General features: G+C 54.3%; 1 protein-coding gene across 1 annotated transcript in view; it reads right to left on the bottom strand.

Moving 5' to 3' along the window:
* The window catches only part of CACNA2D4 (calcium voltage-gated channel auxiliary subunit alpha2delta 4), a gene marked incomplete at its 5' end in the record, with an annotated part of 98,172 nt that overhangs the window by 58,241 nt on the left and 12,231 nt on the right, over positions 1-27,700 (bottom strand). Inside the window, 17 exons of the mRNA XM_081249107.1 lie at positions 7,637-7,708; positions 8,205-8,291; positions 11,769-11,843; positions 12,488-12,568; positions 13,324-13,400; positions 14,484-14,633; positions 16,222-16,300; positions 16,639-16,752; positions 16,828-16,917; positions 17,182-17,256; positions 18,022-18,172; positions 18,772-18,832; positions 22,946-23,077; positions 23,288-23,450; positions 24,067-24,126; positions 24,676-24,792; positions 26,062-26,143. Of these exons, the coding sequence (XP_081105233.1) occupies positions 7,637-7,708; positions 8,205-8,291; positions 11,769-11,843; positions 12,488-12,568; positions 13,324-13,400; positions 14,484-14,633; positions 16,222-16,300; positions 16,639-16,752; positions 16,828-16,917; positions 17,182-17,256; positions 18,022-18,172; positions 18,772-18,832; positions 22,946-23,077; positions 23,288-23,450; positions 24,067-24,126; positions 24,676-24,792; positions 26,062-26,143 (1,666 nt within the window). The remainder of the gene's footprint in view (positions 1-7,636; positions 7,709-8,204; positions 8,292-11,768; positions 11,844-12,487; positions 12,569-13,323; positions 13,401-14,483; positions 14,634-16,221; positions 16,301-16,638; positions 16,753-16,827; positions 16,918-17,181; positions 17,257-18,021; positions 18,173-18,771; positions 18,833-22,945; positions 23,078-23,287; positions 23,451-24,066; positions 24,127-24,675; positions 24,793-26,061; positions 26,144-27,700) is intronic.

Here is a 27,700-nt window from a genome sequence, read left to right as displayed (position 1 = left end):
TGCCAGAATTTGGTGTTCCCAGTCTTTTAAATTTTAGCCATGATAGAGGGTATGAAAGTAGTTTTAATTTGCATCTTCCTGATGACTAAAGTCGCTCAGCATCTTTCTGTGGGCTTGTGGGTCATGTCTGTTTCTTCATTCATAAAGTGTCTGCTCAAGTATTTTGCCCATTTTTGTTGGGCTGTTAGTCTTTTTGTTAATGATTCAGAGAAGTTCTTTATAGTCTGGACATAGCCTGTGCCTTGCTTTTTCATTTTCTTAATTGTGTCTTTCGATGAAGTTCAATTTATCAAATGTTATTTAATGTTTAGTGCTTTTGGTGTTCTGTCTAAGAAATCTTTGCATAACCTCAGGTGGTGAAGACTTTCAGTTACATTTTCTTGTAGGAGGCTTACAGTTTTAGCGTTTACATTAAGAGCTACGGTACATCTCAAATATTTTTGTGTACAGTGTGAGTGTGTCTCAACGTTTATTTTTTTCATACATTTTATTCAGTTGTTCCAGCACCATTTATTGAAAAGATTTTCCTTTCTCCATTGATTTGCCAAAGTGTCTTTACTGAAAATCTACTGATGACATGTGAGTTTATTTCTGGAGTGTCTATTCCATTCCATCAATCCATTTGTCTGTTTGTATGTCAATACCATTCTGCTTGGTTACTGCAGCTTTGCAGTAAATTTTGAAATCAGGTAGTGTGAATCATCCAAATTTGTTCTTTTTTTCAAGACAGTTTTGACCATTTTAGGTTCTTTGCATATTCATATAAATTTTAGAATCACCATCTTCTATGTCTAGAAGAAGTCTGTTCAACTTTTTATTGGGATTGTGTTGGATCTATAGATCAATTCGGGGAGAATGGGCATCTTAGACGTATTGATCTTACAACCCATACACATGCTTATATCTTTCTATTTATTTAATTTTTTTCTTTGACATGTTTTCTGCAGTGTTATGTCATTTTCAATGTAGAGGTTGTACATGTCTTTGTTATATTGATTCCTAAGTATTTTATATTGTTTGATGCTATTGAAGTTGGAAACTTAAAAATAATTTCATTTTCCAAATGTTTGCTCCTATATATAAAAATACAATTGATTTTTATAATATGGACTTTGTATTCTGTGAACTTGCTCAATTACCTGTTAGTTCCAGCAGTTGTTTGCAGATTCTTGGGATTTTCTATGTAAATAATCATCTTACTGTGGACAAAGAGAGTTTAACTTCTTCCTTTCTGATTTTTGTGCCTTTTATTTTGTTTCTTTGCCTTATTGCAAAGATAGGTCCTGGAAGGTCCAGTGCAGTGTTAACAGAAGTGGTGAAACCAGATACCCTTACCTTGTTCACAACCTTAGGGAGAAAGTGTTCAATCTTTCATCATTAAAAGTGAGCTTTTTCACAGATGCCTTTTATCAGATTGAGGAAGTTTCCTTCTGTTCCCAGTTAAATTTTGTCAGATGCTCTTTCAGTATCAATTGGGGTGACCATGTGGTGTTTTCCTTTAATCTGTTCATGTAAGGGGATAACTCCACTGTGTGTGGTTGTCGCCACGTATCTTACAAGTTACAAACCCTACAATGCAATGTCAACATTTTTGCTTTAAATAGTCAGTTGTCTTTTTGAGAAGTTAAAAAATGTATGAAGTTTTAACTTCACCCACGTATTAATCATTTCCAATGCTGTTCATTTCCTTGTGTTGATCTGAGTTTCCATCTGTGTTTTCTTCTGCCTGAAGAATTCCTCAAGCATTTCTCCTAGTGATGAACTCTGATATCTTTTATCTGAATCTGTCTTTATTTCACCTCTTTTTGGAGGGATATTTCCTCTATATGCGGAAATTTGGGTTGACAGTTTCTTCTTTTGGTATTAAAAACATTATGCTATTGTTTTTGATGAGAAGTCAGCCATCATTCTTACTATTGTTTTCCCCTATTATTGTTTTCCTCTAGCTTTTAAATAAGATTTTCCCAGGAATTCCTGGTAGCACAGTGGTTAGGAATCTGCCTGTCAATGCAAGGGACACGGGTTCGAGCCCTGGCCCAGGAAGATCCCACATGCCACGGAGCAACTAAGCCTGTGGGCCACAACTACTGAGCCTGTGCTCTAGAGCCCCCGTGTCACAACTACTGAAGCCTGTGCACCTAGAGCCCGTGCTCTGTAATGAGAGAGGCCACCACAGTGAGAAGCCCTTGCACTGCAACGAAGAGCAGCTCCCACTCGCCGCAACTAGAGAAAAGCTCGTGCGCAGCAACAGAGACCCAACATAGCCAAAAATAAATAAATAAGTATATAAATTTATTAAAAACAAAAAGATTTTCCCTTATCTTTGATTCACAGCACGTAGATTATGGTGCGTTTAGGTGTGGATTTTTTTTTTTTTAATTCTGCTTGGTTTTGCTGAGAATCTTGCATCTATTGGTTGATGTTTTTCACTAAACTCAGGACATTTGGGGCATTAGTTTTTCAAATACTTTTTTCTGTTCCATCCCTTCTCCTTCCTTCTGGGACTCTAAGGACATATGTTAGACCACTTGATATTACCCCACAGGTAACTGAAGAATAATTTTTTTAAAAAACTTTTCTTTCTGTTCTTTACATTGGATAATTTCTATTTGTCTTCACATTCACTGTCCTTTTCCCCTCCAATCTGCTGTTAATTTCATCCTGTAGAAATTTCCTTTCAGATGTTGTACTCTTCAGTTTTAGAATTTCCACTTAGTTCTTGTGCTGGTTTTACACTGTGTCAAATCAGCTAAGCTGGAATTACATTTTTTTCAGACTCACTTCTCTGTATGGTTCCAAATTAGGTTTGGCCAGATGAGGAGTCTGCATGAGATTTGTAAGGGAGAGCAAAGCCGCAGCCCTGTTACACACTGGAGGTGGGTACAGCACATCGGGCCCTGTGGCAGCTCACTCTGCTCTGCTGGCTTCCCTTCTTGGGACAGGCAGCTGCCACTGGACCTCATCCTTCAGTCTCTCTGAGACCTGAGCCAATGAGCGTGCAGGCCCAGGTGATGGGCACGAGCTCCTTCTGCAGGTCCCACATCCTTGTGGCTGGAGATAGTGAGAGACAGATGCTGGTTTTAGTTTGTCCTCACGGGTTCCTGTTCTTCCTCCTGGGTTCCAGTTTGTTCTTGCTTTCTCCCACATCTCATCCAGTTTTCCTTCCCAATCGCTGGCCCTGCCAACCTACGATGACTTCAAGCTCATGACTAGAGGCAGAGACACCTGCCTTCTGTAGACATTTTTACCAGCTCCCACCATTTCATTAGGTCTACCTCCTACAATAAAACCCTATATTCATATCACTTGTAGTGGTTCTGCTTCTTTGATTAAATCCTATACATCTCTCTGCTGAGATTCTCCATCTGTTCACTCATGATGACCATCTTTTCCTTTAATTCCTTGTGCATATTTATCATATCTGCTTGAAAGTCCTTCTTCTAATTTCAATAGCTGGGTCATCTATGGATCACATATAAGACTGCTTTTTCTCTTAACTCTTTGTTAAGAAAGGAAACATGATCTTGTTTCTTCATGTGTCTGATAACTTTTGTCTACTGGCTATTGTGGAGAATAGGTTGTAGATACTCTGTCTTCCTCCAGGGTGTGTTGATTTCTATTTTACTCAGCAGATAAATGACTGGCTGACCACCTTGAGCTTGCAGAGACTTGGATTACATTTTCGTTAGGGTGGGTCTGTTTCAACTTTGTCTTTAGGTCTAGGGTGAATCCCTTGGTCTTGGGACATAGTCTTTACTCCCAAGGTGTAGTTCTTCTGTGCTTTCAAAGAAAATTCTGAGGTGTTTACTGAGCCTCTTCACCCTGGTGTGACTCCAAATTTTCCTCACAACCACAGGAAGCAGTGAAGTCCCTGCTCTGACTTTCAGCTCTCCAGCTGTTGCCTAGAGTCTCCCTGGAGATGTGTAGCTTCAAGGTCAGTCAGGAATTTGAGAGAAACTTGCATACATATGTTAGGGCCAGCCCAGCTGTGAATCCCTCATTTCTGGGGTATCTCCCCTCATTTTATGACACTCTGGGAGCCCAAATTCTGTTCTCTGACACTTCAAGATGATAACAACAGATTTCTGCTTGAATTCTAGCTGTTCCACTCCAAATGAACTGGGGTAAGCCCTTTGGGGAAAAAGCCACATAAGCATACATCTTACCCAGTGTACTTCTCTTGATTCAAGGGTTGAAGCCTCTTTAGCTCTGTTTCTGCCTGCTTTGGGTCACTTTCAAGTGTCTGTGAATGTTTGTGTGTTTTTTAATATTTTGTCTAGATTTATAATTATCCATGGGAAGGTTAGTCTAATGCAAGCTACTCCCTTATGGCTAGAATCAGAGCTTGAGATCATCTTTTAAGGATGAAGCAAAAGGAAGCGAGAAGAGGGGGTGGTTCCTGAATCCTGTTGACAGGAAGAGAGCTGGAGAGGTTTGGGAGAGGGGAGTAAAGAGGTGTCAGACAATCTCCTCCTTCAATAGACTGCCTCCCTTTGCTGGAAAAAGAGAGAGAGAGAGAGTGTGTGTGTGTGTGTGTGTGTGAGTGTGAGGTGGGGGTGCCCCGGAGCACTTTAACCCCATCTCCCTGAAGCCAGCGCACAGGGGTTAGAAGGCAGTGGAGGAACGTGGGGTGAAGCTGCCCTCAGCGCCTTGCCAGCTGCTGGCAGGTGTGTGGACACACGTGCCTGAGTGAGCAGGGTCCTTGGAACAACCCAAAGGCTGGTAAAGACACTACGTCTGCCTGCCTCTCTCCCTCCCCCACTGCTAATTATTTGCTCCAAACTGTCAAAACAACATGAGAATGAGCAAAAGGGTCCCTAGGATACTTTGTTTTTCTGGTTTGTTCTTTTAAACGTTTCCCAGGTTATCTGATGAGGATGCTACTAATGGCTTAGAAATCATGACACCTGCTGCTGGTCCACATTTTGGGGCAAACAGCCTACTATCAAAGTAGCAGATAGGAGGCCTGCAGGCCAAAGTGGGCTCCTCACAAGTTGGAGACCCTAGATATTGGGCCAGATAGTGTTTCTCACATTTTTGGAATTAGTTGCCCACATTTAACAGCCTGGATTCCTAGCCGAATCCTTCCGAGGGGTCCCCACTCTGCAGCCTGCCATGGCTCCCAGGCTCCCCCACACTGAGGCTTGTCTGCTTCTCTCATTTACATTCCCGAACTCAGCTTATCTGGCCCCGCAGGCTTTTGAGTCTGTGAGTCCTGCTTTAATCATGCTGGGTTGCTATCACTGTCCTCAGTAGCACCACCACAGTTGCCTGTCTGGAGTTTAAGGGGAGATAGAGAAAGGTCTGAATTAATCCCTGGGAAATAGGATGCATGCAAAATCCCCTGGAGAAAATGACCAAGCAGGTTGTGGCCTGCCAGGGGAATGGCTTGAATGATAACAGATATTCCCACAATGCTCTAAGAGAGCCTCCCTGGGCCTAGACCTGAAGGGTGTTTCTGCTGAGGACCCCGTAAGGTAGACATAGGCTGAGCTGAGGGAGGGGCACCATCACCACAGCAGTGAGAGGCTGGATTCCACCATGGCGTCCTGAGTACCAGCAAAGTGTCCCGCCTACACGGGCAGGCACAGTAGCTTCCGGGCACGAGAGTAAAGAGAGGAACGATTGATTAAAGAGGGCTGAGTCATGATGTAATGTGTGGAGGGAGAGGAGAAGACAGTGAATTTAAAGGTGGGACAGAAAGGCATCTCTAAAGAGACTCGGGAAATCTTTAAGTCTGGAGAGTGAGTGAAGAAGTCAGGGCCTGTCCTACAGGAAGGCCTTGCACAGCCGCGGTCGGGAGTGTGTGGTCAGAATCAGAGCCAAACACACAGGCTTGGAGATTGATCGTCTACATCAGGGGTTCCCAACCCCTGCGCCGCGGACCAGTACAGGTCCATGGCCTGTTAGGAACCGGGCCGCACAGCAGGAGGTGGGTGGCAGGCGGGAGAGTGAGCGAAGCTTCATCTGCGGTACCCCTCGCTCCCCATCGCTTGCACTACCGCCTGAACCATCCTCCTCCTGCCCCGATCCGTGGAAAAATTGTCTTTCACGAAACCGGTGCCTGGTGTAAAAAAGGTTGGGGACCGCTGGTCTTTGTCACCCTGGGCACGTTTTTGCTTTCTGAATTTCCTCATCAGTAAAATGGGGACAGGACAGGACGTACATCACAGGGTTGTGGGGAGTGAGTGAAAGCTTATGAAGTGCTTAGTCCAGCTTCTAATAAACGTGATCTGGCAGTATTGTCATGATTCGTGGTGGTGGAGGCCAGGCGTGAACACGCTGCGCTGGGCAATGCCCACCACGGTCATGACCAAGGTCGGCCTCACCTTGTTTCTTCATGTCAGGGCACCACGTGCCAGGAAGCCTGTGTCAAATTGCAAATTTTACCCGGACGGTTTATGAACAGCAATGAACACATTTTGAAGGGCTGGACGGCAGTTCTGGGAGACGTCCAGACTGCCTGGATCTGGTTAGGACCGTCCCTCGGCCGCTTTGAGAAGCGTGAAGGCCACGTGAGGACACGGCACTGGGAGCACAGAATGGAGGACGAACCACGGCCCTTCCTGAGCTGGTCTGAGTCAGACCCCGCCCTGTGCGTGGGACTCACAGCGTAGCCTGGAAAGAGGTCCCACCTGTGTGCTCCGGCAGCGCCGGGCGGGTGCGAGCTCCCTGGTGCCCGTGAGCAGGAGTCCGGTTGGGATAAGGGTGGAGGCGCGTGGAAGAAACCTCTGCCTTTTTGGATCAAGAGAAGGACCTGCCGGGCCTGGTGGGACATCAGGGGTGTTGCCCAGCCTGCCCGAGGGAGGCCCCTCTCAGCCTGGAGCTTATAAACAGCAGGCAGATGCCACAGAAATGAGACGTGTCCCAGTGAAAACCAGCGCACGCATCTAAAAGGAATGCAGAGTTGCTTTCTTTCCCAGCGCCTTCCTGTTAGGCTTCCACGGAGGTCCGTGTTTGTGGAAGACCTTGGGTCTAATTGTTGCCGACCGATGCCCGCATTCTCTCCGCAGAGGCCGATGGGCAGCGGAGGGGATGCGGGGGTGGCTGTGAGGGAGGAGGTGACATTCACAAATATGTCAAGGGACAAAGCCCTGTCAGTGCCAATGCAGTGGGACCTTTTCAACGAGAAGATGAAGTGGTCTTTTGGGGTCTGTGGGGACAGGAATGGCATGGCTGCGGGGACCTGTCCTGATTATCTGTGGTTGCCATGGGTGGAAATCGCTCTACAGAGTAGCAATTATTTTCAACCTCTTCCCATATAACATGTTTTACAAGAGTTGCTAACAATTGGCAAAATTAACTGTCACTTTCCCCCTTTCCACAATAAACAACAAAAGGGCCAGAGGGCAGGCAGCGTAAGGCAGCAGGAAGACTTGTGAAGGGCTGGCGGGGGGGCCACGGCCTCGCTCTGCGGCCCGAGAACCAGGCCCTGGAGAGAGGTAGCTCCCCGGCCGGTGCTCCACGGGGCCGATGCCCGCTGGGCCGGGCCCCCCACTAGGGCCCTCCAGGCTCCAGCAAGCTCTCAAGGCTTTAGCTCGAATTCAGCCAGGTCCCTTGTCACCACCGCCAGCCCCAGTTAACCATGACGCCGCTTCCCGGGAGCAGCGCCCAGTCTTTCCCTCGAGCACCTTACCCCTCTGTCCAGCGGAACCTTCACGTCCATGGAGAGAGACCCTGTCTCCCTGTTGATCATGGCTGTTCTCAGCTTCAGGGGGAAAGATAATAGAATTAGTAATAGAATAGATAATAGAACCTCGGCTCACACCGGACCATGAAGGCCATGAGCACTGGCTCGGAGGTGACCCCTGGGGACACGCTGCGTTTTCCCCTTTCTCCTGCAAGCAGGGTACAGGTGGGAATATAGACCTGCTGCCAGGTTCCCTTTAGCTGGAATTCTGGAATTCACTCAGAGGATGCTCCCAGTGGGCTGATGGGCGAGGGAACACAGTGGCCGAGCCCTGAGACACAAGTTTTCCAACACCCAGGCCAGCCTAAAACGCCCTCACACCCAAACTCTGTGGCTCACAGACGTGTGCTCCTCCAGCCCCAGAGGAAGAGGCTGTTCTCTCTGTGGATGGTGGGAGGACTGGCCGTTAGAGGCACTGCTTCTGCTTTGGGCTGAGGGAGGGAGCTGAGCTCAGCACCTGTGGCCCCAGGACCTGCTGTCCAGCCAACCACCCCCCTCCCAGCTGCCCACTCACGGTTCCGGCCCGGTCCTCCCACTCCACTTCCGAGAGGTCCACGCTGTTGTAGTTGGGCTTGGGCTTCAGTTTCTTCCCCTCTCTGTACTGAGTGGGCCAGTCGGGGGAGAGACGGGAGGTTAACACAAGCCCCAGCCATTCCAGAAAGCCTGTCTGGTGCAGTCATAGCCCAGAGAACCTCAGCGATTCTTCGTGGTCGCCCGGGCCACGCTCCCCCCAAGGCAGAGCGGCCCTTGCCAACATTTGAGTCAGACGGTCTCCTGGCCTCGGGGAGAGTATCTCACACACCAAGCAGCTCCCATTGTGAGTACGCTTGTCCTAGTTTTGGACTCTCGTTGTTAGAAAGCTCTTCCTCATGCAGAGCTGAAATCTGCCTCCTTGTGACTTTACCCGTGGGTCCTAGGCCTCTCCCTGGAGCTACACAGAGAGCTTCCACCCGACAACCCTGAGGGTTTTCCGGGATGCTCGTCATTGCTAAGACGTCACCTCCCCAAGCTAAACATTCCCAGTTTGCAGATGCCTCAGCTTCCTCTGATTCTCTTCTGTTTTGTCAACGTCACTTTCGAAGCAGAGTGCCTGGGACAGTCGCTATTTCAGATGGGGTCTGACCAGTGTGGGGTGGGGTGTGACCTGTGCAGACCAAAACATCGTACAGCTCTGACCACTGCCTCTGAGTCTGCTAATCCAGGACAGCTACTTCGCCCGATGGGTCAAACTGAGTTTTCAGCCCATTGGATTCCCTTGACCTTCCTTGTGATGCACTGCTAAATCACAGCTTTACCATCTTATGCTTGGGCATCGAGTATTTTGCACAACTTTCCATGCATTCCTAATATATTTCATCTTCTTAGTTCCAGCCCATTGTTTTAGAAGAATACTTTCTGAATACTAATTTTCTCCCTTCATGTATTAGCCATACCTTCCAGACCTCATGGCATCTCCTTCTGTGTTTTCATCTTGTTGATAGAATTTTTTTGTGTGCAGTTTATTTATTGATTGATTGATTTAAAAATTTTTGGCTGCGTTGGGTCTTTGTTGCTGCGCACGGGCTTTCTCTAGTTGCGGCGAGCATGGGCTATTCTTCGTTGTGGTGCGCGGGCTTCTCATTGCAGTGGCTTCTTTTGTTGTGGAGCATGGGCTCTAGGCATGCAGGCTTCAGTAGCTGTGGCTCACGGGCTCTAGACCACAGGCTCAGTAGTTGTGGCACACGGGCTTAGTTGCTCTGTGGCATGTGGGATCTTCCCGGGCTGGGGATCGAACCTGTGTCCCCTGCATTGGCAGGCGGATTCTTAATCACTGCGCCACCAGGGAAGTCCTTGTTAATAGAATTTTTGAGCAAGACAGGGCCAAGGACAGACAGATTCCTCAGAGCCCAATAAAGCGCTCCATCCAGCTTGACAGGACCATTCATCAACATTCTTTGAGTGTTACTATCATTTTCTGGCCCTGACTTCTCTCTCTCTGACACCAAGAGAGATATCGTCAAGTCATCTGCTGTTAGGTCTGCAGCATTCCCCAGGTTTAATTTGGTGATAGATCAAAAAAGGAAAGAAGAGGGGCTTCCCTGGTGGCGCAGTGGTTGAGAGTCCACCTGCCGATGCAGGGGACACGGGTTCGTGCCCCGGTCCGGGAAGACCCCACATGCCGCGGAGCAGCTGGGCCCGTGAGCCATGGCCGCTGAGCCTGCGCGTCCGGAGGCTGTGCTCCGCAACAGGAGAGGCCACAGCAGTGAGAGGCCCGCGTACCGCAAAAAAAAAAAAAAAAAAAAAAGGAAAGAAGATAGTTTATCATCAGGGTCATTACGAATTAAGCAGAGGGTCTCTATTTAACAGGACCAGGCCCCCCACAGATGCTTGAATGGCTGAAGTCCCCCATCACTGTGTATCTTGCTTCAGCAAGTTTCCTCTTTTCTCAAGAAAGTGTCTCCAGTTTCTTCCCTGTGCTCGAACGATGTTCCCATTCTTGGCCTGTTGAAAGTCTATTCTCATGACAAGCAGGCCTGCCCTGCCCTCCTGTTCACGGGCTGTGCTGCTTTTGAGTAAGAAGTGACCCTCCTAGTTCATTGCCATCTCCTAATTCCTGAGGATACCTGAAAGGTCATCCTGGGCTCCTCATAGGAAAACCGTAATTCCGCTTCCATTACTCATATTTTGGGCACCGACGTGGAAAGATTTCAGGCCAAAAGTATGGCTCTGGCCCCTCTTTTATTACTAGGCGTATCTGCTATTGTTTTTCTTTTTTAAACTCAACTATTCTTCTCGACACCTGTCATGAATGGATCGCTCTCTCCACAGGAATCTCAGTGTGTTGGCTTTGCTGTATCGGATAATGTTCTGCGTGGCATAGCTCTCTAATTGTTTCATTTGTGTAAGCCTGTTTCCTTAACTGGACCACAAATGTCTGTTGATAGCCTTCTCGGAGCATGATTAGGTCAGGCGTGCGCCCACAGTACGCACTGGTTGCTTGAGATCTTATATTCATCCACACTACCTAGATGCTGACAGACAGGTTTTGGACTGGTGCCCCTTAATTCTAAAGGGTCCACATTTTTGTTCTTCCCCTAATGAGTCATGTTCTTGGCCCTGGGGCTGCCCCCACAGGACCCGCTGGTATAGGTCAGTGACCCATTACGGGTTCAGATGCTTGCTCAGCAGAGACCGAACTGGGAAGAAGGAGTGGTCTCCAGCGTCCCTGATCTCTCCCCACTCCGAACCCCTAGCGTTTCCTTATGTAGCTCGATCAGTGCCTTTGGTCGCTCAGTGTCTGTCTGACCCGAACGGACAACAGTGTGGCTTAGGCTGGTCCCTCCCTGGCACCTGGGCAGGAGACGCTCGGAAAGGCGCCCTCGGTGCTGCTGTCCTCAGTGTCAGCCTTGACTCCAGAGGAGCCTGGTGGAGGGGAGGGGTCGCGACGTCGCTGGGACGCCGCTTCCCAACAACCACACTGGGAGGTGTGGCCACTACTGCCACGGATGGAGGCCTTGGGGACGCCCCCGGCCGGGGAGGCAGAACCTTAGATAAAAGCTGCTGCTTTCTCTCCTGGCCTCGGCTGCTCCTCTGAACGCAGGTGGACATGCCATGAGCCCCCGCCTTGGGGTGGAGGGAGCTGCAAGGGGGCAGGAGCCCTCGGGAACATGTCCCCGGGCAGCCCCACCTCTTCTCCCCACCTCTTGGGAGACGCCTCCCGTCATGTGCAGCGTTAACTCGGCGCTCACACCCTTCGGGTGGCCCCTGGCGATCTGGGGACACACGGTCAGACTCCAAGACAGAGCGTGGGGTGACTGAGGGGGTGACAACGGGGAAGGGGACGGGTCCTCCAGGGACACTGCACACTCAGGACAGACTCCCTGGAGACTGGCTGCTACCGGTTCGTGTATTTCTGCCTTGTCTCTCCTGCTAGATCATGAACAGTTTGAAAACAGGGACCATGACTTAATTTTTTTCTTGTAGTCTATCGGGTTCTTAAATGGAGCTGAATGCGTGTTCAGTGTTTTAACTGTCTTTATGAACTACCCCCAAATCCCGTACAGTTAAGACCCCCAAGGCAAATAGGATCGGTACCTACCAGGGGTCGAAGGTCAGGGTGTGAGAGGATGTAGCCATTGTTAGTGCTCAGAAAGGCATAGCCGTGCACCCCGAGCTAGAAAGACAGGGATGGAGGGGGTCAGAGGGTTTTGTGCAGGAGGACTGGGGCCGGGCAGGGGGCGGGGCCACGGGCGGGAAGACCGCCTCTCACAGCCCCGTTTCTCGGGCCGAGAGTATGGAGGAGCTGGGCAGCTTCCAGCCGCTCACTCCGAATTCTGCTCCAGATGCTACAGTTGGCAGCGACCATAACAACGCACGTCGCCACCTGCCTCCTTCCCACCGCTGCTCTGGGGCTTTGATTACACAACCTCGCTCCTCCCCAGATGGGGCTGCGTGGCGGGCAGGAGGACCAGGGCGGGACAGAGGTGCCGAAGGCCACAGAGCACGTCGCAGCTGCTGTGACCAAGCGTCCCAGGGCCCCAAGTTTCGGTTCCCCTGCTCTGTGCCCAAACGTCTCTAAGGGCGGGATGTCCGGGGGTGGGATGTGGTGGGCAGGATGGGGGGATGTCTGGGGGTGGGGTATCTGGGGAGGGGGAATAGGGTGTCTGGGGGTGTGACATCGGGATGGGGCTAAGGGGCGGCCGCAGGCCCCGTCCCAGCTGTGGGCTTGGCTGCACTGCCTGCAGGAAGCCTCCGGAGCCTGGTGGGGTGGCTCCCGGGGGGCCTGTGACCCTACCTGGGGGCCTGATCCAGGCTCACCTTGTACTGGGGCACCAGCTTCATCAGCTCTCTCAGGGCCACGTCAGAGCCCACCACACCCAGGAGGATGCCGTGGGATCGCTGGAAGGAAATGCCAGCTTCAGGGGGGACCAGGCTTCCCATGCACGAGGCCAAACTGAACCCACGGCCTTTCCAGAGCCCAGAAGAGGAAGACACTTGGACCTAAGGTGGTCTTTGCTCTGCAGTTAGATTTTAGGCAGAGCTCCCTAGAAAAAAAATCTAGAACCTACTAAAAGAGGCCCCAGGAGTAATCTCAGCCGCTGGGAAGATTAATGTCCAGTATTAATAGTTAAGTTGTAATATTTAAATGAAATACAAAGTTGAATGAAACATGAACTTTCATAGGAGAGGCTGAAGTACTGGGATCCAAGGGCCCCTCATCTAGGGGGGCCCTGAAACACCCAGGAAATATTCCCTGGCCAGGTAGAGAATGGACGGCTCTCACACTCCCCCACCAGAGCCTTTACGAACAAGCCAGGGCCTGCCCACACTGGCAGGTTCAGTTGCGCTTTTGCTGGAAGCCTGGCAGGTGACCCCTCTGGCCCTGATCCCCAAGCCAGGGTCCCAAGTCCAGAGCAGCGGGTCAGCGCCAGGCTGCATGAACAGAATCACGGCGCAGCTTCGGGAGGTGCGGACCCTGCCGCATCCCCTCCCGACCCAGAGATTCTGACGTGGCTACTTGGGCACAGGGCCTGGAACCTGAACTTAAGCCCTCCCAAGGCGGCTCTGATGCCACGTCAAGAGCCACAGGTCTGAAGACGCCAGGCAGCGGCCGGAGCTCTAAGCCGGGCAGCCGCTCACGAGCACCCACGTACTGTCTCGTTCTTCTTGCTGAAGACAGGCATGGCCACGGTGGTCACCAGCGCCAGGCTCTGCGCCTGCGGGTAGAGAGCTGTCAGGGGGCGAGCGAAGGGCAGTGTCCACACACTGGGGACCCAAGTCACCACTTCAACCACAGCTCAGGGGCGCCTTCCAAGGGGAGGAAGAAACCCCCAAGGAGGCTTCCCTTCTCTGCATGAAGACAGCTGGGGGAAAGGCTGGAGTAGGGAAGGCCGGACAGGGGAGCGGGCTGACGTCACTTAGCGAATGAAGCCCTAAGCCGGAGCAGGTCCCAGAGCCCTGAGTATGCGACCCAGCCCCTGAGCACACCCAGGCTCACCCAGGCCTCTGGTCTCGGCCATGCCAAGGATGAGGGTGCACCCATGGGACCAGCCCATCTGTGCATGAGCCCAGAAACAAAGGCTCAGACAGCAAGAGGACAGGCTGAGGAGTCAACAGGGGACACGTTCTGGTCACTGAGATGCCAGATTAAGTGTCAGGTGAGACTCCCTGGACATTTCTCTTAAAGGTGGCATATGCCCCCCTCCCTTCCTCCACCTGAAGCCTAGAATTTGTCTGCAGTCGTCCTGAGCCCCACTAGCCGCTTGGACTACATGGACCCCAGGGATGGCAGGGGGCAGGGGGCAGCGACAAGGGGCCAGGGGGCTCGTCATCCACCTCTAGGCTTCTTGTACGTGAGGGGGAAACACACTTCTCTCCTATCGAAGCCACTATTTCCAGATCTCTCTTAATCCCAACCTGCTACGACGCTGCTGGAGCAGGGCTCTGCGTCTGTGTTGGGTCTGAGGAGTGTCAGGAAGGTCCCCTTCCCTGACATCGCATCTGACTGTCTACCTTCCGTGTCTGGTCCTGCATGGGGGAGAGCTACAGGAGGTCTAGTTGGAAACTCGGGCCCCGAGGGAGGCCGCCGGTTAAGCTGTCGTGTCCTGAACCACTGGTTGGTGCCCTTTCTTCCCAGAGCAGGTGAGGAAGATGGGAAAAGGGAGGGATGAGTCTGCAGCAGACGGCTCTGTCCATGGGGGGCGGCCCTGGGGGGGTCTGCTCCCGGGGCTCCCGGGCCAAGATGTGGCTCCCCCAGTGTCTCTCCAGGACGTGGTCTGCCCACCCCACTCCCAACCCAGGAGTCACCTCTCACTCCCTGGGGGCCCCACCTTGTTGTCCATGTAGGCTTCCGTCCAGGTGATGTCATGGTCATGGTTGATGACCATGGGCCGGCTGATCACATGCAGGTATTCCATCACGTTCTCCTGGGCATCCGCCAGAGTGGAGATCTGTGTGTAGTAGCCTGTGGAGGGGAGGGGGCATATGGCTGTGGATGCAGGGCCTGCACAACCCCCAGCCGCCGACAGCTCTCAGCCGGGCCCCTGGCTGGGAGCTGCCCTGGGCCACTAGGCACCACTTTTCCCAACGCTGCCCAGGGCAGCCCGAGGCCAGTGGTGCTGCGGGGACACGAAGGCCTGGCCCTGCCTGGACTTGGGAGAACCTTGAGGCTCCCCCTGCCCAAGCACCAGAGCTGTACCAGGAGCAGCAGGGCCTCAACTCAGGGTGCGAGGCCACCCCTCACTCCCTGCAGGGCTGTCCTCAGGGGTGCCTGCAGGCAGCTCTGTCCCGGGTCTGTTTTCTGAGAGCCCCACCTTTCCCTGACTGCTGTTGTCCCTCAGTTACGGGGAGGGGGCTGCAGCTGAGGCGGTGTTTAAAGGAGCAAAGGCCGGGCTTCCCTGGTGGCGCAGTGGTTGAGAGTCCGCCTGCTGATGCGGGGGACACGGGTTCGTGCCCCGGTCCGGGAAGATCCCACATGCCGCAGAGCGGCTGGGCCCGTGAGCCATGGTCACTGAGCCTGCGCGTCCGGAGCCTGTGCTCCGCGGTGGGAGAGGCCACAACAATGAGAGGCCCGCGTACCACAAAAAAAAAAAAAAAAAAAAAAAAGAGCAAATGCTTTACAAGGCTGTGACGATTTATCACGTGACCGCTCGTCACCTCCCACAGAACACCGTCGCCAGCTCTGGGGAATGGGACAGCTTTCATTCCCAGGGTGCCTCTTGTCTCGGACCCTTTGACCATGCTCTTCCCTCGGCCCAGAACACCCTTCCCCGCTCTCTGCATCTGACTCACTCCTACCACTTCTTTCTGTCTCACCTTAGAACCCTGTCCTTCAGGAGGCCCGCCCGGACCCCCCAAACGCAGGAGGGCTCTCCCCTCGCCCAGCACCCTGGGCAGCCTGTGCCCCTCTGCCCCTCAGCGCGGCGCAGATGGTCCCTTCGCAGATGCTCATGTGTGTGCCTCCCGGACTGGACCGGGCCTTCCTGACCACGTCGACCCCCTAGGGCCGGGAGAGTCAGCAGCCCCCAGTACGTTCTCGGACGTCCTGCTGGGATCGAGGAACCCGAGTCGGCACCTCGAGGCCCGGGTCTTGGGTTCTGGCCAGAGACAGGTGAGGGCTGCCACACACAAAACATTAATCTAAAGAAAACGACGGCCTCTGCCTTTTGTCTGGAGCAGAAACAGAGCACACGGGCTTCATCTGCAGCAGCAGGAACGGAGGCTGGACATCAGAGACAACTGACATTGACAGGTCGGGCCCATGTCTGCATGGTTTTCCGCGTGGCGGTCTGGATAAAGCTTATTTGCAGGGACAGCAGACCTGGAGTCACCGCCTCCAGGCGCGCTGGGGAGGCGTCATGGGGGAGAGAGCCCGCAGGCGGCAATCGACACGGGTCTTGCTTTGTCTCAGCAGGAAGGGGGCGGGTGCCGTCACCTTGGCTCTGGGTGCCTTTGTGGGAGGCCCGGCTCAGCACCTGCGGGGGCCGGGGACGCCCCCCCACCTGCGCTCACGTGAGGCCGCCGGACACCCTGCCTCAGGTGGTGTCACCCACCTTTGTTGTTGCACGCGATCCACTTCAAGCGGTCAGCAAAATGTACTTCCTTCCCGATCAGGTAAGTGAAGACCCGGACCTGGTGGACGAGACACGCCGGACTCAGCAGAGTCCCGGACGCGAGGGGCCTGACCGTGTCTGTGTCTGAATCTGGGGCCGGGTCTCTGGATTCTGCACTTTCACTCCTTTGTATCAGGAAGGGCCCGGGGCCCAGGCTCGCGGGGATGCCCGCCCGGCTTGGAGGCTTGCCCGGCGGGGCTCACGGCCGGCAGTCTTCCGTCTCTACTGTGCCCTCGCTCGGGGCCTCTGGCGTCACCCTGATGTGGGGACATCATCCTGGGGCTCACGGGGTGGGGCACGTGGGCACTGCAGAAGGAGGCGCTCCCCCGGCCCCCAGCCCCCCGCCCAGGGAGGAACCTTGCGGTGCGGCCAGTTGTATTTCTCCAGCACTGGCTTGTAGTCCTCCACGGCCCCATCGGTGATCAGCATGATGGCCTGGTTGCACAGGCTCCCTTGCCCAGCCTCTTGGAACTGCGTGGAGGACGTGGCCGTGACTCCCCATCTCCCCTCACCGCCCCAGCACCCCTGCTCCGCCAGCTGCCGTACCTGCTGCAGGATCTGGAAGGCCTCATCAAGGGCTCGGCTCACGGCCCCCACGCCTTTGACCATCAGCTTGTCCACCAGCTGTTTGAAGTGCTGTTCCGGGTAAGAGGATAGGGGAGGGTCAGCCAGTCAGTGGACCAGGGAACCTTCCCCTTTGTTCGTACTTTCAGAGGCTACGCAGAGCTATTGGCCCAGAAGAACAAGATTGCAGGACCCATCCCCTACTTTCATGACTGGACCCCTGCAGCAGATGTTTCTCAGATGTCCTCAGGATAAGCCGAGAGGGTGTGAGTGGCTGGGTGCAAGGCCACCCTCGCCCCTGGATGGCAATGCTGGACCAGCGCCAGGTACACTCACCTCTCGGTTGTCCCGACCTGCCTGGACCAGGATCCCTTTGAAACAAGGCTCAATGTAATGGATGTAGTCGCTGTACTGCAGAGGGCAGAACACACAAGATCAGTTTGGAAGGTCAGGGCCCAGTGACGGAGTTCGCAACTCACAGTGGGCCAGGGGTGGGGCCACCCGGGCCCCTGTGTGATATGATCTTGAGGGACCCCAGGTTTTTGGCAATTTTCTCTGAGTAGAGGGGAGGGAACAGTAGGGCCTTAACTCTAAACGTTCGCCCTCAAATCCTGGCCCTTGGCATCTTCCCAGGAGGCCAGCTGGGTGCCATCCATCCCTGGGGCTCACGGAGACCAGGAGTTACCTGACTCTCCTCTCCCGTTTCCTTCTACGTCATCACCTTTTGGGGGCAGGTGGAGCGACCTCAGGAGAGTCGCTGTGAAAGCAGGACCAGGGGCTGTGGGCCCCTCCTCCCGACCTGCCTGGATTTGGGGAGGAAGGAAGTAGGACCCTGGGATCGCCCATCCTGCAGATGCAGGAGGCTTCTCCCTCGGGGGCGCCAGGCAAGGGCACACGGGCGGGGCTGAGTTAGGGATCTACTCAGATACCCCATCATCTGGCCTGGACCCCAGCCTCGTCTGAGAACCTGAGTAAATCTACCAACTCCGAGAAACGGACATACGCATTTCCCATGTAATTTCAGAAACTGTGGACGCCTGGAAGCCTGTCTTGGGTGGGGAGCCCCAGCTTCAGGGGACAGGGTCCTTCACAGCACGAAGCATCAGGTGACCGTAAGTACATGTCATTCTGGTGCAGGCAGAGGACGGGTTTTCTGGAACGGGAAGGCGACTTTACCGAGATGATGTTTACGAAGTCGTTCTCCCCCAGCGTGTCCAGGATGGTGGAGACCGTGTGCTTGGCGATGGTCAGCCGCAGCCCCTTCATGCTGCCGCTCGTGTCCACCACGATCACGATGTCCTTCGGGGACGTGGCGGCTTGTATGTACCTTTAGCAGAAAGGAAGGGACGGGCCGATGGTGGGAGAGCCGGAGCCAAACCCGCCGCCGACCTGGTCTCCCTGATTTCCACTCAGACTCTGGCTCAAAGCTCAGGTCAACGCCCAGGGTTTCTCAGGTCCGGAGCCGCTCAGTTCTGAAGCCATGTCGGGTGCAGTGGCTGGGACTGTGCCCATTGAATGGTCAAGTGTTCATGGTGACCCTTGTCCTCTTTGTTTCGGGCCAGCCGTGGTCCCGGGGTGCTGGCCATGGGAAGGGAGGGAGCTGGACGCCCCCTCAGACTGGGTTACAGATCTGCCACAGGAGGGGTGAGGAAGCAGGGGAGAGCCTGGCTGAGGGTTGGTGCGAAGACAGCTCAGAGCCCTGGGAGGAGGTGTGGGGCAGGGAAGACAGATGCGGTCAGGGCTGGCGCAGAGCAGCTGTGGGGGACGGGGTGGGGGGAGAGGGACGCAGAAGGACACTCGTCTTCTCCTGTGTTGGATTAGTTCTACACCTGCGGCCCTGGGGTGGGCTCAGGGCAGGAGAGCGAGGCAACACCCGAGGCTACAGAAAGATGCTGGGCCCCGAGGCCTCGCCCCGGGGACGCTTACCAGCCACGGTTCCGGCAGTCGAAGGTGATGACCCCGTTCTCATCAGGCGTCCATTTGATGCCTGGGGAAAGAGAGTCTGGTGTCTTCGCTAGCTCAGAGAGGCTGCTCCAGAGCTTCTGGCTGGGTGCTGACACCCGGCGTGGCCAGGACCCCCAGGGCAGTAGGTGAGCCCCTGTGAACTGACGCTGCAGCGAGGAGGGAGGCCGGCGCTTGGAGGGACACTCACCTCCCAGCGGCCCGGTCCAGAGTTGGGTTAACTTCATAGGAAGGACCCCGCTCCCCCACCCAGCCATGTGGTTCCTGGGACTCATCGGTGAGGCTAAACTTCCCATCAGACTAGACGGGGAGGCCCAGGGGTGTGACTTTTATTTAGCGTCATTGCCATCCAGCAGAGCGTGGACAGGGCAGGCGAGAGCCGGGCTCTGAGCTGCAGCCCACCTGCCTCCAGGCAGGATCAGCTGTTGGTGCTCACGCCCTTGCTGTTAGCCGCAAGGGGAGGTGATTTGGCTACAGACTAAGCTCCTCAAGGTCAGGCCTTCCCAGTGCCTGGCGGGTCTGACACGGATTCCCGGTACAGCAACGGAGAGGGGCAGCTGAGGCGGAAGTTCTTGGCTCTGAACCAAAACCTTAGAAGAGGGCTTTGGTGGTCCCGGGTGGGGTGCCCTCAACCCCGAGCAGAAACAGAGGTCAACCCTCTCGAGGGAAGCTTTCCCAAGTCGGGCCCCACAAGCCAAGGTCACCACGTGCGTTAGAAGCAGGCCCTGGTGGGTGAGGGGCAGCCGAGGCAAGAACCATGAGATGCTCCTCCCAGGATGACGGGCGCTGCTGAGAGAGGGAGACGAGAGCGTGGCCGTTGTGGAAAAGGACCGAGGGGCGGCCTCGAGCAAGAGGGCTGCACAGGCCCCGTGAAGCAAAGCGCTCGGCGAACGGAGACCCACAGGCGTCAGAGATGGGCTCTGTCTCTGCTCCACCGATGCAAGTACGTGGTTTCCAAAGGACAGAGCGGCCGATAATCCCCCACCCAGCAGAGCCACCGAACTCCCAGTTCCCTGAGAGACACAGAGAAAGGCCTGCACACGTTCCTAAGTCGTGTCTGCAGGAAGCAGACACCACCGATGAAAACTGCTGACCGCAGGCACATGGACCCCAGACTGGCTGAAACCAGATGGATGAGGTTCGAAACCTCACTCTGATGCCAACCAATCCGAGAATTGAGCACGAACTGATCAGGCTCCTGCACCTCGACATGGCCTCTAACCCCCTTCCCTAGGAGTCCTCAGGGAGCTGGTGCCCTTTCCCTTCTTCTCCCTGGTGCACCAGTTCTCCTTTCGATAAAAAAGCTTTGCTTGCCTAGGAGTCTCGTGGGAGTGATGTTCATTGCTATGGTCTTGCTTTCCCAGAATCTAGAGAGAGCGCCTGGGAACACAAACAAGGGATGTCTGTATCAAATAACAGTGAGAGTATCTAATTTGTGGGGATAAAAACAGGGAAACGTTAGATGAAAATAAGTCAGGGTGGGGAGGCGGAGGTGCAAGTGGGAGAGTTCTAAAGTCCTTTTATGACTGCAAGGAGGGTGAAAATATTATTTTAATTGTTATATCTCATGTTAAAAATGCTTGCGGGCTTCCCTGGTGGCACAGTGGTTGAGAGTCCGCCTGCCGATGCAGGAGACACGGGTTCGTGCCCCGGTCCGGGAAGATCCCACATGCCGCGGAGCGGCTGGGCCCGTGAGCCATGGCTGCTGAGCCTGCGCGTCCGGAGCCTGTGCCCCGCAATGGGAGAAGCCACAGCAGTGAGAGGCCCGCGTACTGCAAAAAAAAAAAAAAAAAAAAAAGCTTGATAAAATAGGGCTAATTACTAAAAGAATGGGAACAGAGGAATAAGTTCCAAACTGACAGAAAAAAGAGAAGTAAGGGGGTAGGGGAGATTTATCAAAAAAGATAAATCATTAAAAAAGACAAAAAAGATGAAAAAAGGAAACATAAAACTAGAGGGACAAGTAGAAATGTAAAAAATAAGATAATAGCATGTCCAAATATATCAACATAATACATGGAAATGTGCTTAACTTGTGAAATGGTAAAAGAGATTGTCAGTTTGCATAAAAATTAAAAAGCTGTAAGCTATTTTCAAGAGATATGGCTAAAACAAAATGACATAGAAGATTGGAAGTAAAAGGATGGAAAAAAATATGTATGTCTGGCAAATACCAACTGAGAACATACTGGTATCACTCTATGAATACCAGACAAAACAGACTTAAAATAAAAAGTGTCATAAGGGCTAACAAGAGTCAAGCAGACATAACATCAGCAAAGACATAGAAAATCTAAACAATACGATTAACAAGCCTGATCTAATGACGTAAGCAGAATTTTTCATCCAACAATTAAAGCACACATATTCTGCTCAAGCACACATAGAATATTTACAAAACTCGATGACATACTAGGCTATTAAACTAAATCCCAGCTAATTTCATATAATCAGTACCACATACACTGTGTCCTCTGACTGCAAAGCAACTGAACTAGGAATTTATAATAAAAAGATAAATATAAAATCCCTATGTATTTGGAAATTTAAAAAGCACACTGTTAAATAACTGAAAGATCAAAGAAGAAATCATAGGGGAATACAAAAATATTTAGAAGCAAACCATAACTAAAATACTACCCTGACACCAGAAAGCACAGGCAATAACTTCTGTGTATCAAAGGACACAGTCAACAGAGTGCAAAGGCAACCCATAGAATGGGAGGAAATATCCAGAATGTATAGAGAACTCCTGCAACTCAGCAACAGCAGTGACAACCTGGTTTAAAAATGGGCAAGTTTTGTGTCTGCTCACAAGTTGATGGCTCTGGAAGCCCTGATGTGGCACATTTCCACCCTGGGGGAGGCTTGAGGGACATGGGTGTTGTCTTCAAGCATCTGAAGGGCTGTTCCATGGAAGAGGGATGAACTTGTTCATCAAGACTCCAGAGAACAGAAAAAGAACCAAACGGCTCGTTGTGGATTTGGGCAGAGACAAGAGGTACCTCTGATGGGAACCGGTGAGCCCTGAGGTCGCTTTGTATTCCTCCTAAGGGAGGCCCAGGGGACACACATGGCTGTCCTCAGGACCCTTTGAGACAGGCTGGGACCTGGCACCTGGGACCCTCTGCTGCAGCGCTTGCACCTGGACAGACGTCTCCCCCAGCAACAGAATACAAAGAAACTATGAGGGACTAAAAATACCTGCATGCCTGCGGAGCTGGGGCAAATTATGGACAGCACCATACAAAAAGACCAAAAAAACCCCAACTGCCACTTCTGAAGGGCCAGGAGCAAAAGCAGGGTACTGGGCATGCCCCCTGCCCTCAACACCAGAAAGGGGTGGGCAAAGCACCTAAGCCACCCGTCCAGCCGGGCCCCTGGACACACCCCTACCGTCATCCCATATAAGGAACCAGCTCGCCTTGCCCCTACACCCCCCAGGGAGTGAGCCAGGGAACCTGTTGTTTGTTCTCACTCTCTCTGCCCCAGCAGGGGCCCCAGTAAAGCCTTGTCTGACTTTCTTGTCTGGCCTCTCCTCGTCAATTTCTATTGATTGAGGAGGTCAAGGACCCTGGCCAGTAACACCTTCCGGTTCCTATCTCGGAAAACAGGGCAATATTAAGGCTTTCTGGACAGGGGGCTAAAATAAGAAGAGTGGGCATGAGCTGTGGTGGTGCATTATTTTAAATGAGCAATAAAAGAAGGCAGAGCTCTTGGAGGCCCCGTGGGAGGGGCTTCTGTTTTCTGCTCGTTGGTAGACAAGGGGGCTTTCCCCGCTGCCTGCTGGGTTGGCCGCTAGCCTGTGGCACTTCCTTCCCTGCTGCTGAACGAGTGGCTCTGCCCGGCTTCTCCGGGGAGGACGCAGCCCTTCTGAAGACCGGAATGGCTTTGCCCTCCTCTCCACCTCCACGTGCTTCTCACAGGACGAGAGTCCAGGCGGGCATTGATTGGCTGCTTACCGAGGCGTCATTTGTTGATTCCTTCATCAGCTTGAAAGTGTGCTTATCAGGTTGTGAAGGGGATGGAGGTGGGGTGGGAGGTGCTTTGGGACCAGGGTCCATCTCCAGTGCCTCCGTCGCCTTGTTCCCAGAGACGGAGCCCCGAGGACCGTGGAGATGCCTCCCAGCGGCCTCACCTGGGTAGATGCGGAAGAACCCTGTGGAGCTGCCAAAGTACTGCCAGGTCAGCGTCGGGTCTCTCTGGAAGTTCTCCACAAAGACAGGGTTCAAGGCTTCGGACATGTAGATTCCATTCAGAATAGCCGGGTCTGAAGGGTGAGATTATAGGAGGAAGTGCAGGGGAAACGAGATCAGTCTTCCCCCGCGGAACACGCGTGCACACACGCACACACACGCATGTGCCCACAGCCTGCAGCGATGCCACCCACGACTGCTGTCCACACCCGCGCTCCTACTCCCCCTCCCCGGGGACCCCCGTTTGCTCCGGGCGGGGCTGCGGGCTGGGGTCTGGCGGGCACCTTTGTTATAGACATTGGTGGGCAGCTGCACGCTGCTCAGGGACGTGTTCACCGGCAGGTTGCTGAAGTGCGCGTTGGCCTCCAGGACGAACTGGGCCCCCAGCTCCACGTAGGCGCCGCTCGCATCCTTCTCATTGATGAGGGCAGAGTTGTAATAGTCAAACTAGGGCGACACCGAGAAGACAGGAGGGGCCCAGGGAGGGGAGGGGAGAGAGAGCGCGTCACACGTGATGGATATCGGACAGACTGACCGCCACGTCCACACTGGCAGAGGATTCCGGCCACGATCACTGATTCGGGGCAAATATCCATCCAGACACTGGATCGGATGGTTGATTCTTCTGGGTTTTGGTGTAAACTGTCTAGATTACGGCTTCAGTCCCCACTTTGGCGTATGTGGACGCAGCCAGCGTTGGAGACTGACAGGCGGACACAGATTCAGGGAGAGGTGGACAGACGAAGGCAGGCTGACCAGCACCCCGAGATTTTGCAGGAGGGGGAGGGCTCCTGGGGGACAAAATGGGGGTCCCTGCAGGGGGGGTTCCCTCTGAAGAGAAGGCCTGCAGCCTGGCCTCCGGCCAGCCATAAATGTCACCTCAAATACTCACAGCGGTTCAGAATCAAACCTCTACAGCTCATACAAACCTGTGCACGTTGAAAGACAGAGCCGGGCCTATGCAATTCCCACCCCATGTCCCATCCTCAGGTGACCCCAGCCCCCGGGGCACTGGGACATTAGTCACCGTACCTCCCAGGGCTGTGGGAGTGGGAGGACTCACCACCAGGGACTTGTTGAATTCGTGGTTCAGGTCGGCCTCCTCAGCAGCCTCGACCAGATTCTGCGGGCGGGGACGGGAAGGGGGGAGTCAGTGCGGGAAGGAGGCCAGGGGCCCCGTAAGGTCCACTCCCAGGGCCCACCCGCGAGAACTGGGGACAGACTCTCGGACCAGCACCTGCGCACGAATGCGCACAGCGTCACTAGTCACAGTAGCCTGAAGGCAGGTGCACGTCACAGGGACAGGAAGCCAGTCTGAAAGGTGACACACTGAGTCCTTCCAGCTACATGACATTGTGGGGAAGGTGAGGCTAGGGACACAGCACAAAGGTCAGTGGTTGCCAGGGGTTTGTGGGGAGGGAAGGATCAGTTGCTGGCAAACAGGATTTCTTAGCGCAGTGAAAGTACTCTGTATGATCTCCAGCCCTGGATGCTGTTCCCTAAGGCAGGGTGCCTGCCCGGGCCTCCCCTCTCTCCCCTTGCCCCCCACCCCGTCCTTTACAAGGGTCTTGTGGCTCATGGGCTACGAGGCAGGAGAAGGTGGTGTAGGGGGGCTCGGGTAAGGGGCTCCGTGTCCGGGGCAGGCAGACCCCCAGCCCGCAGGCCTGAGCACCTGCACGGCCGCCACCTTCCTGCGGAGCATGGCCTCCATGTCCTCCGCGGACTTCCTCACCAGCTCCAAGCCATCCACCTCCTTGATCTTCAGACTGGCCTCCACGTCTTTGTATTTCTGTTCAGGGGATGTGGAGAGACACGCGCCTGTCGTCTTGTACCCGGACATCCCTCCCCAGCTGCCGGCGGCCTCCGCCCTCCACCCGGCGCATTCACACTGGGGCCGGGACGGAGCCCCCAACAACCGACAGGAGACGCCGCTTATCCGATGTCCTCTGCTTCGCATCCTTCAGAGGGAGGCTGCGGCCCAGAGAGGTCGTGAACCTGACCGAGGTCACACAGCCAGCGCAGGGGCTGTGAGGCTCGTGGTGTCTGTACCCCCCAGGCGCTGCAGGGGTGGGTGCTGCCTGACTCTCGGCCAGTGGGCCTGGGGGCATTAGGAGGGCCGCTGAGTCGCCATCTGGGCCCCCGGGAGGCACTCCCTCACCGTGTGTCCTGGGTGCCACCTGGGCACGAGTTACTCGGTTCCCCAAACTGTAAGATGCGTCACGTGTGAGGCTTTTACCCAGAATGGCCACAGGGTCGGGGGGGCATGTGTGGGGTGGCGAGGGGAGCTGGCATTGCTGCTGTGGCCGTGCGGTCAGGACAGCGGGCCCCCAGCCTGGGGGAGGGGACAAGCACGGCCATAAAAGCCGGAGGCTCCCCTTTCCGCAGCTCTTAGAAAATGGTGCTGAAGCTGCAGTGAGGCTTAGATGGTGAATGTTGAGTCTCAGCGAGTCGCAGCAGGACGGCAGCGCCATCCTCAGCACTGGCCTGGGAGTCGGGATGCCAGCGGGACGGGAGCTTGTGGGGGCTGAGTGAGAAGCCGGCCGTCAGCCTGTTCACAGGCAGCTCAGCTCCTGCCCGGGGGCCAGGCAGGGCCGGACTGGACTCACTGGGCCCAGGTGGCTCTCCAGCGCCCGGAGCCGTGGCGGCAGGTCGAGCACTGGGCGGGCAGCTCTCCGTCCGAGGGTCTTCCCACCGCCCTCTCTCTGCCCCAAGGCAGCAGGCCTGTGTCCAGTCCTCCGGCCCCTGCTTCTTCTCCCCTTTGCTCCCCACCCCACCATCTCCCCCCCCCGATCCCATCTAGGCGTGGGCTTCCCGGGCCCCTGAGCTGACACTACGCTCTTGGGGGGGGCACCCGACCGTACTGCCCCCCCGCCCCCAACTTGCTCTGTGTCTTGGGCAAGTCATTCCCTTCCCTGGGCCTCAGTTTCCCTATCTGAAATGGGGATTGGATTAGATGACCCCCAAGAGCCCTCACACCCAGACATCCTGCTTCTCCACCAGGACGGCTTAACACCCAGCTGCCCCGGGAGCCCCAGGGTGAGGGGGGGCGGTCACTGACCTTCTGCAGCAGGAGGGAGCCCGAGTACTTGGTGACAGTGTCATACAGGTCCCTGCCGAAGGTGTCTGCCCACAGCTTCACTCTGCAGGACGGTGGGAGTACGTGTGTGTGCACTCACGCGTGAGCACACACAAGGAGACACAGGCAGAGATGCACACAGACATGCGCACACACAGGAGGCAAGTGTCTACATGCAGAGACACTCACCGATGCACATATAAAAACCTGCACCAACATGCAGGGACACACATAACACACACACATATACACAAATGCACACACACACAGGCCCACACGCAGTCACACACACTGACGTACACCCAGGAAAACACACCAGCAGCTGTGGTCCCTCCCGGCCAGGGCAGGGACCCAGAGGACCCATCAGGCTTGGCAGCTACACTGTGATCCCAGCACCCTTGGCTGGGGGGCGGGGCTGACCGTCCGGAGCCAAGCCTACCCCCCACCCCGCCCCCAGAGGGCTGGAGAAGAAGGGATGAGATCGGGGTTGACCAGGCAGGGTGGGGGACCCCGAGGACTCACACAGCTGCAGCTCCTCGGCCAGTCGTCCCCCAGTTGCCCTGCGCAGGGACAATGAGGCAGGGAGACCGAGGCTCTGAGCCGGGTCTGAGAGGCCGGGGCCAGCAGGCAGGGAGGACGAGGCAGCCTCACGGGGAGACCCGTCCCCACAAGTGCCCCGAGATCCCGCCCTTGGTTGGGGGGGAGGCCACGCAGGGCTGTGCCTGAGCCTCTCCAGATGGAGCAAAACGAGTTTCCCCACGTGATCATGCCAAGGTCAGCATTCGTTCAGTCACTCAACTGACAATTATCGAGGCCCTACTATGTGCTGGGCATTGTGCACGGGTGTGAGCCGTGCCCAGTCCTTGCCTTTGTGGAACTGTTAGTTAGAGTGACACCCCTCCATGTAGGGAGGGCGCGATCCATGCTTGAAGGGGCACCATCGAAGCTGGGGGAGGGGTGGTGGTGGTGAGGGAAGGCTTCCTGGCAGAGGTGGCCTCTGGCTCAGTGTTGAAGTCTGGGAGAGTCTCCCCCATCAAAGAGACTTGGCAGAGAACTCCAGGTAGAGAGGCTAGAGGAGCTTGGAGGGGTCAAAAACTGGAACGGGGATGAACAGACCTGACTCCACAGTGGATCTGTTTCTTTTATTTTAACCTTTGTATTCTATTGCTTTTGCTACAAGTTAAGAATGTTGCTATAGCCTGAAATATACAGGACAGCCCATTCTCCAGACTCTGACCTTTAAAGGTGTAACACTTTTCATGCATATAGAGATAAAAAGTTGCAGAAGAGAGAGTAACATTTGCCTTGTTGGAGGTTTTTCTTTTTTTCTTTTTTTGGCTGAGAGGCACCGCTTGGGGGATCTTAGTTCTCCTACCAGGGATTAAACCCAGGCCACAGCAGTGAGAGCACCAAGTCCTAACCACTGGACCACCAGGGAATTTCCTTGTTGGAGGTTTATAGAAACATCATGACCTGACCTGTGGACAGCTGTAAGAACAAAGGATTCCAGCACCAAGAAGTTGGCAACAACCAAACACACCGCCTCCACTTTTAGTATAAAAGCAGCCTGGGGCTTCCCTGGTGGTGCAGTGGTGGAGAGTCTGCCTGCCGATGCAGGGGA

The sequence above is a fragment of the Mesoplodon bidens genome (genome assembly GCF_964165515.1).
Source record: "Mesoplodon bidens genome assembly, chromosome: 11".
NCBI classification, from domain to species: Eukaryota; Metazoa; Chordata; class Mammalia; order Artiodactyla; family Ziphiidae; genus Mesoplodon; species Mesoplodon bidens.
The sequence above is the reverse complement of the archived record's forward strand: the minus strand, read 5'-3'. Positions and strand labels throughout refer to the sequence as shown.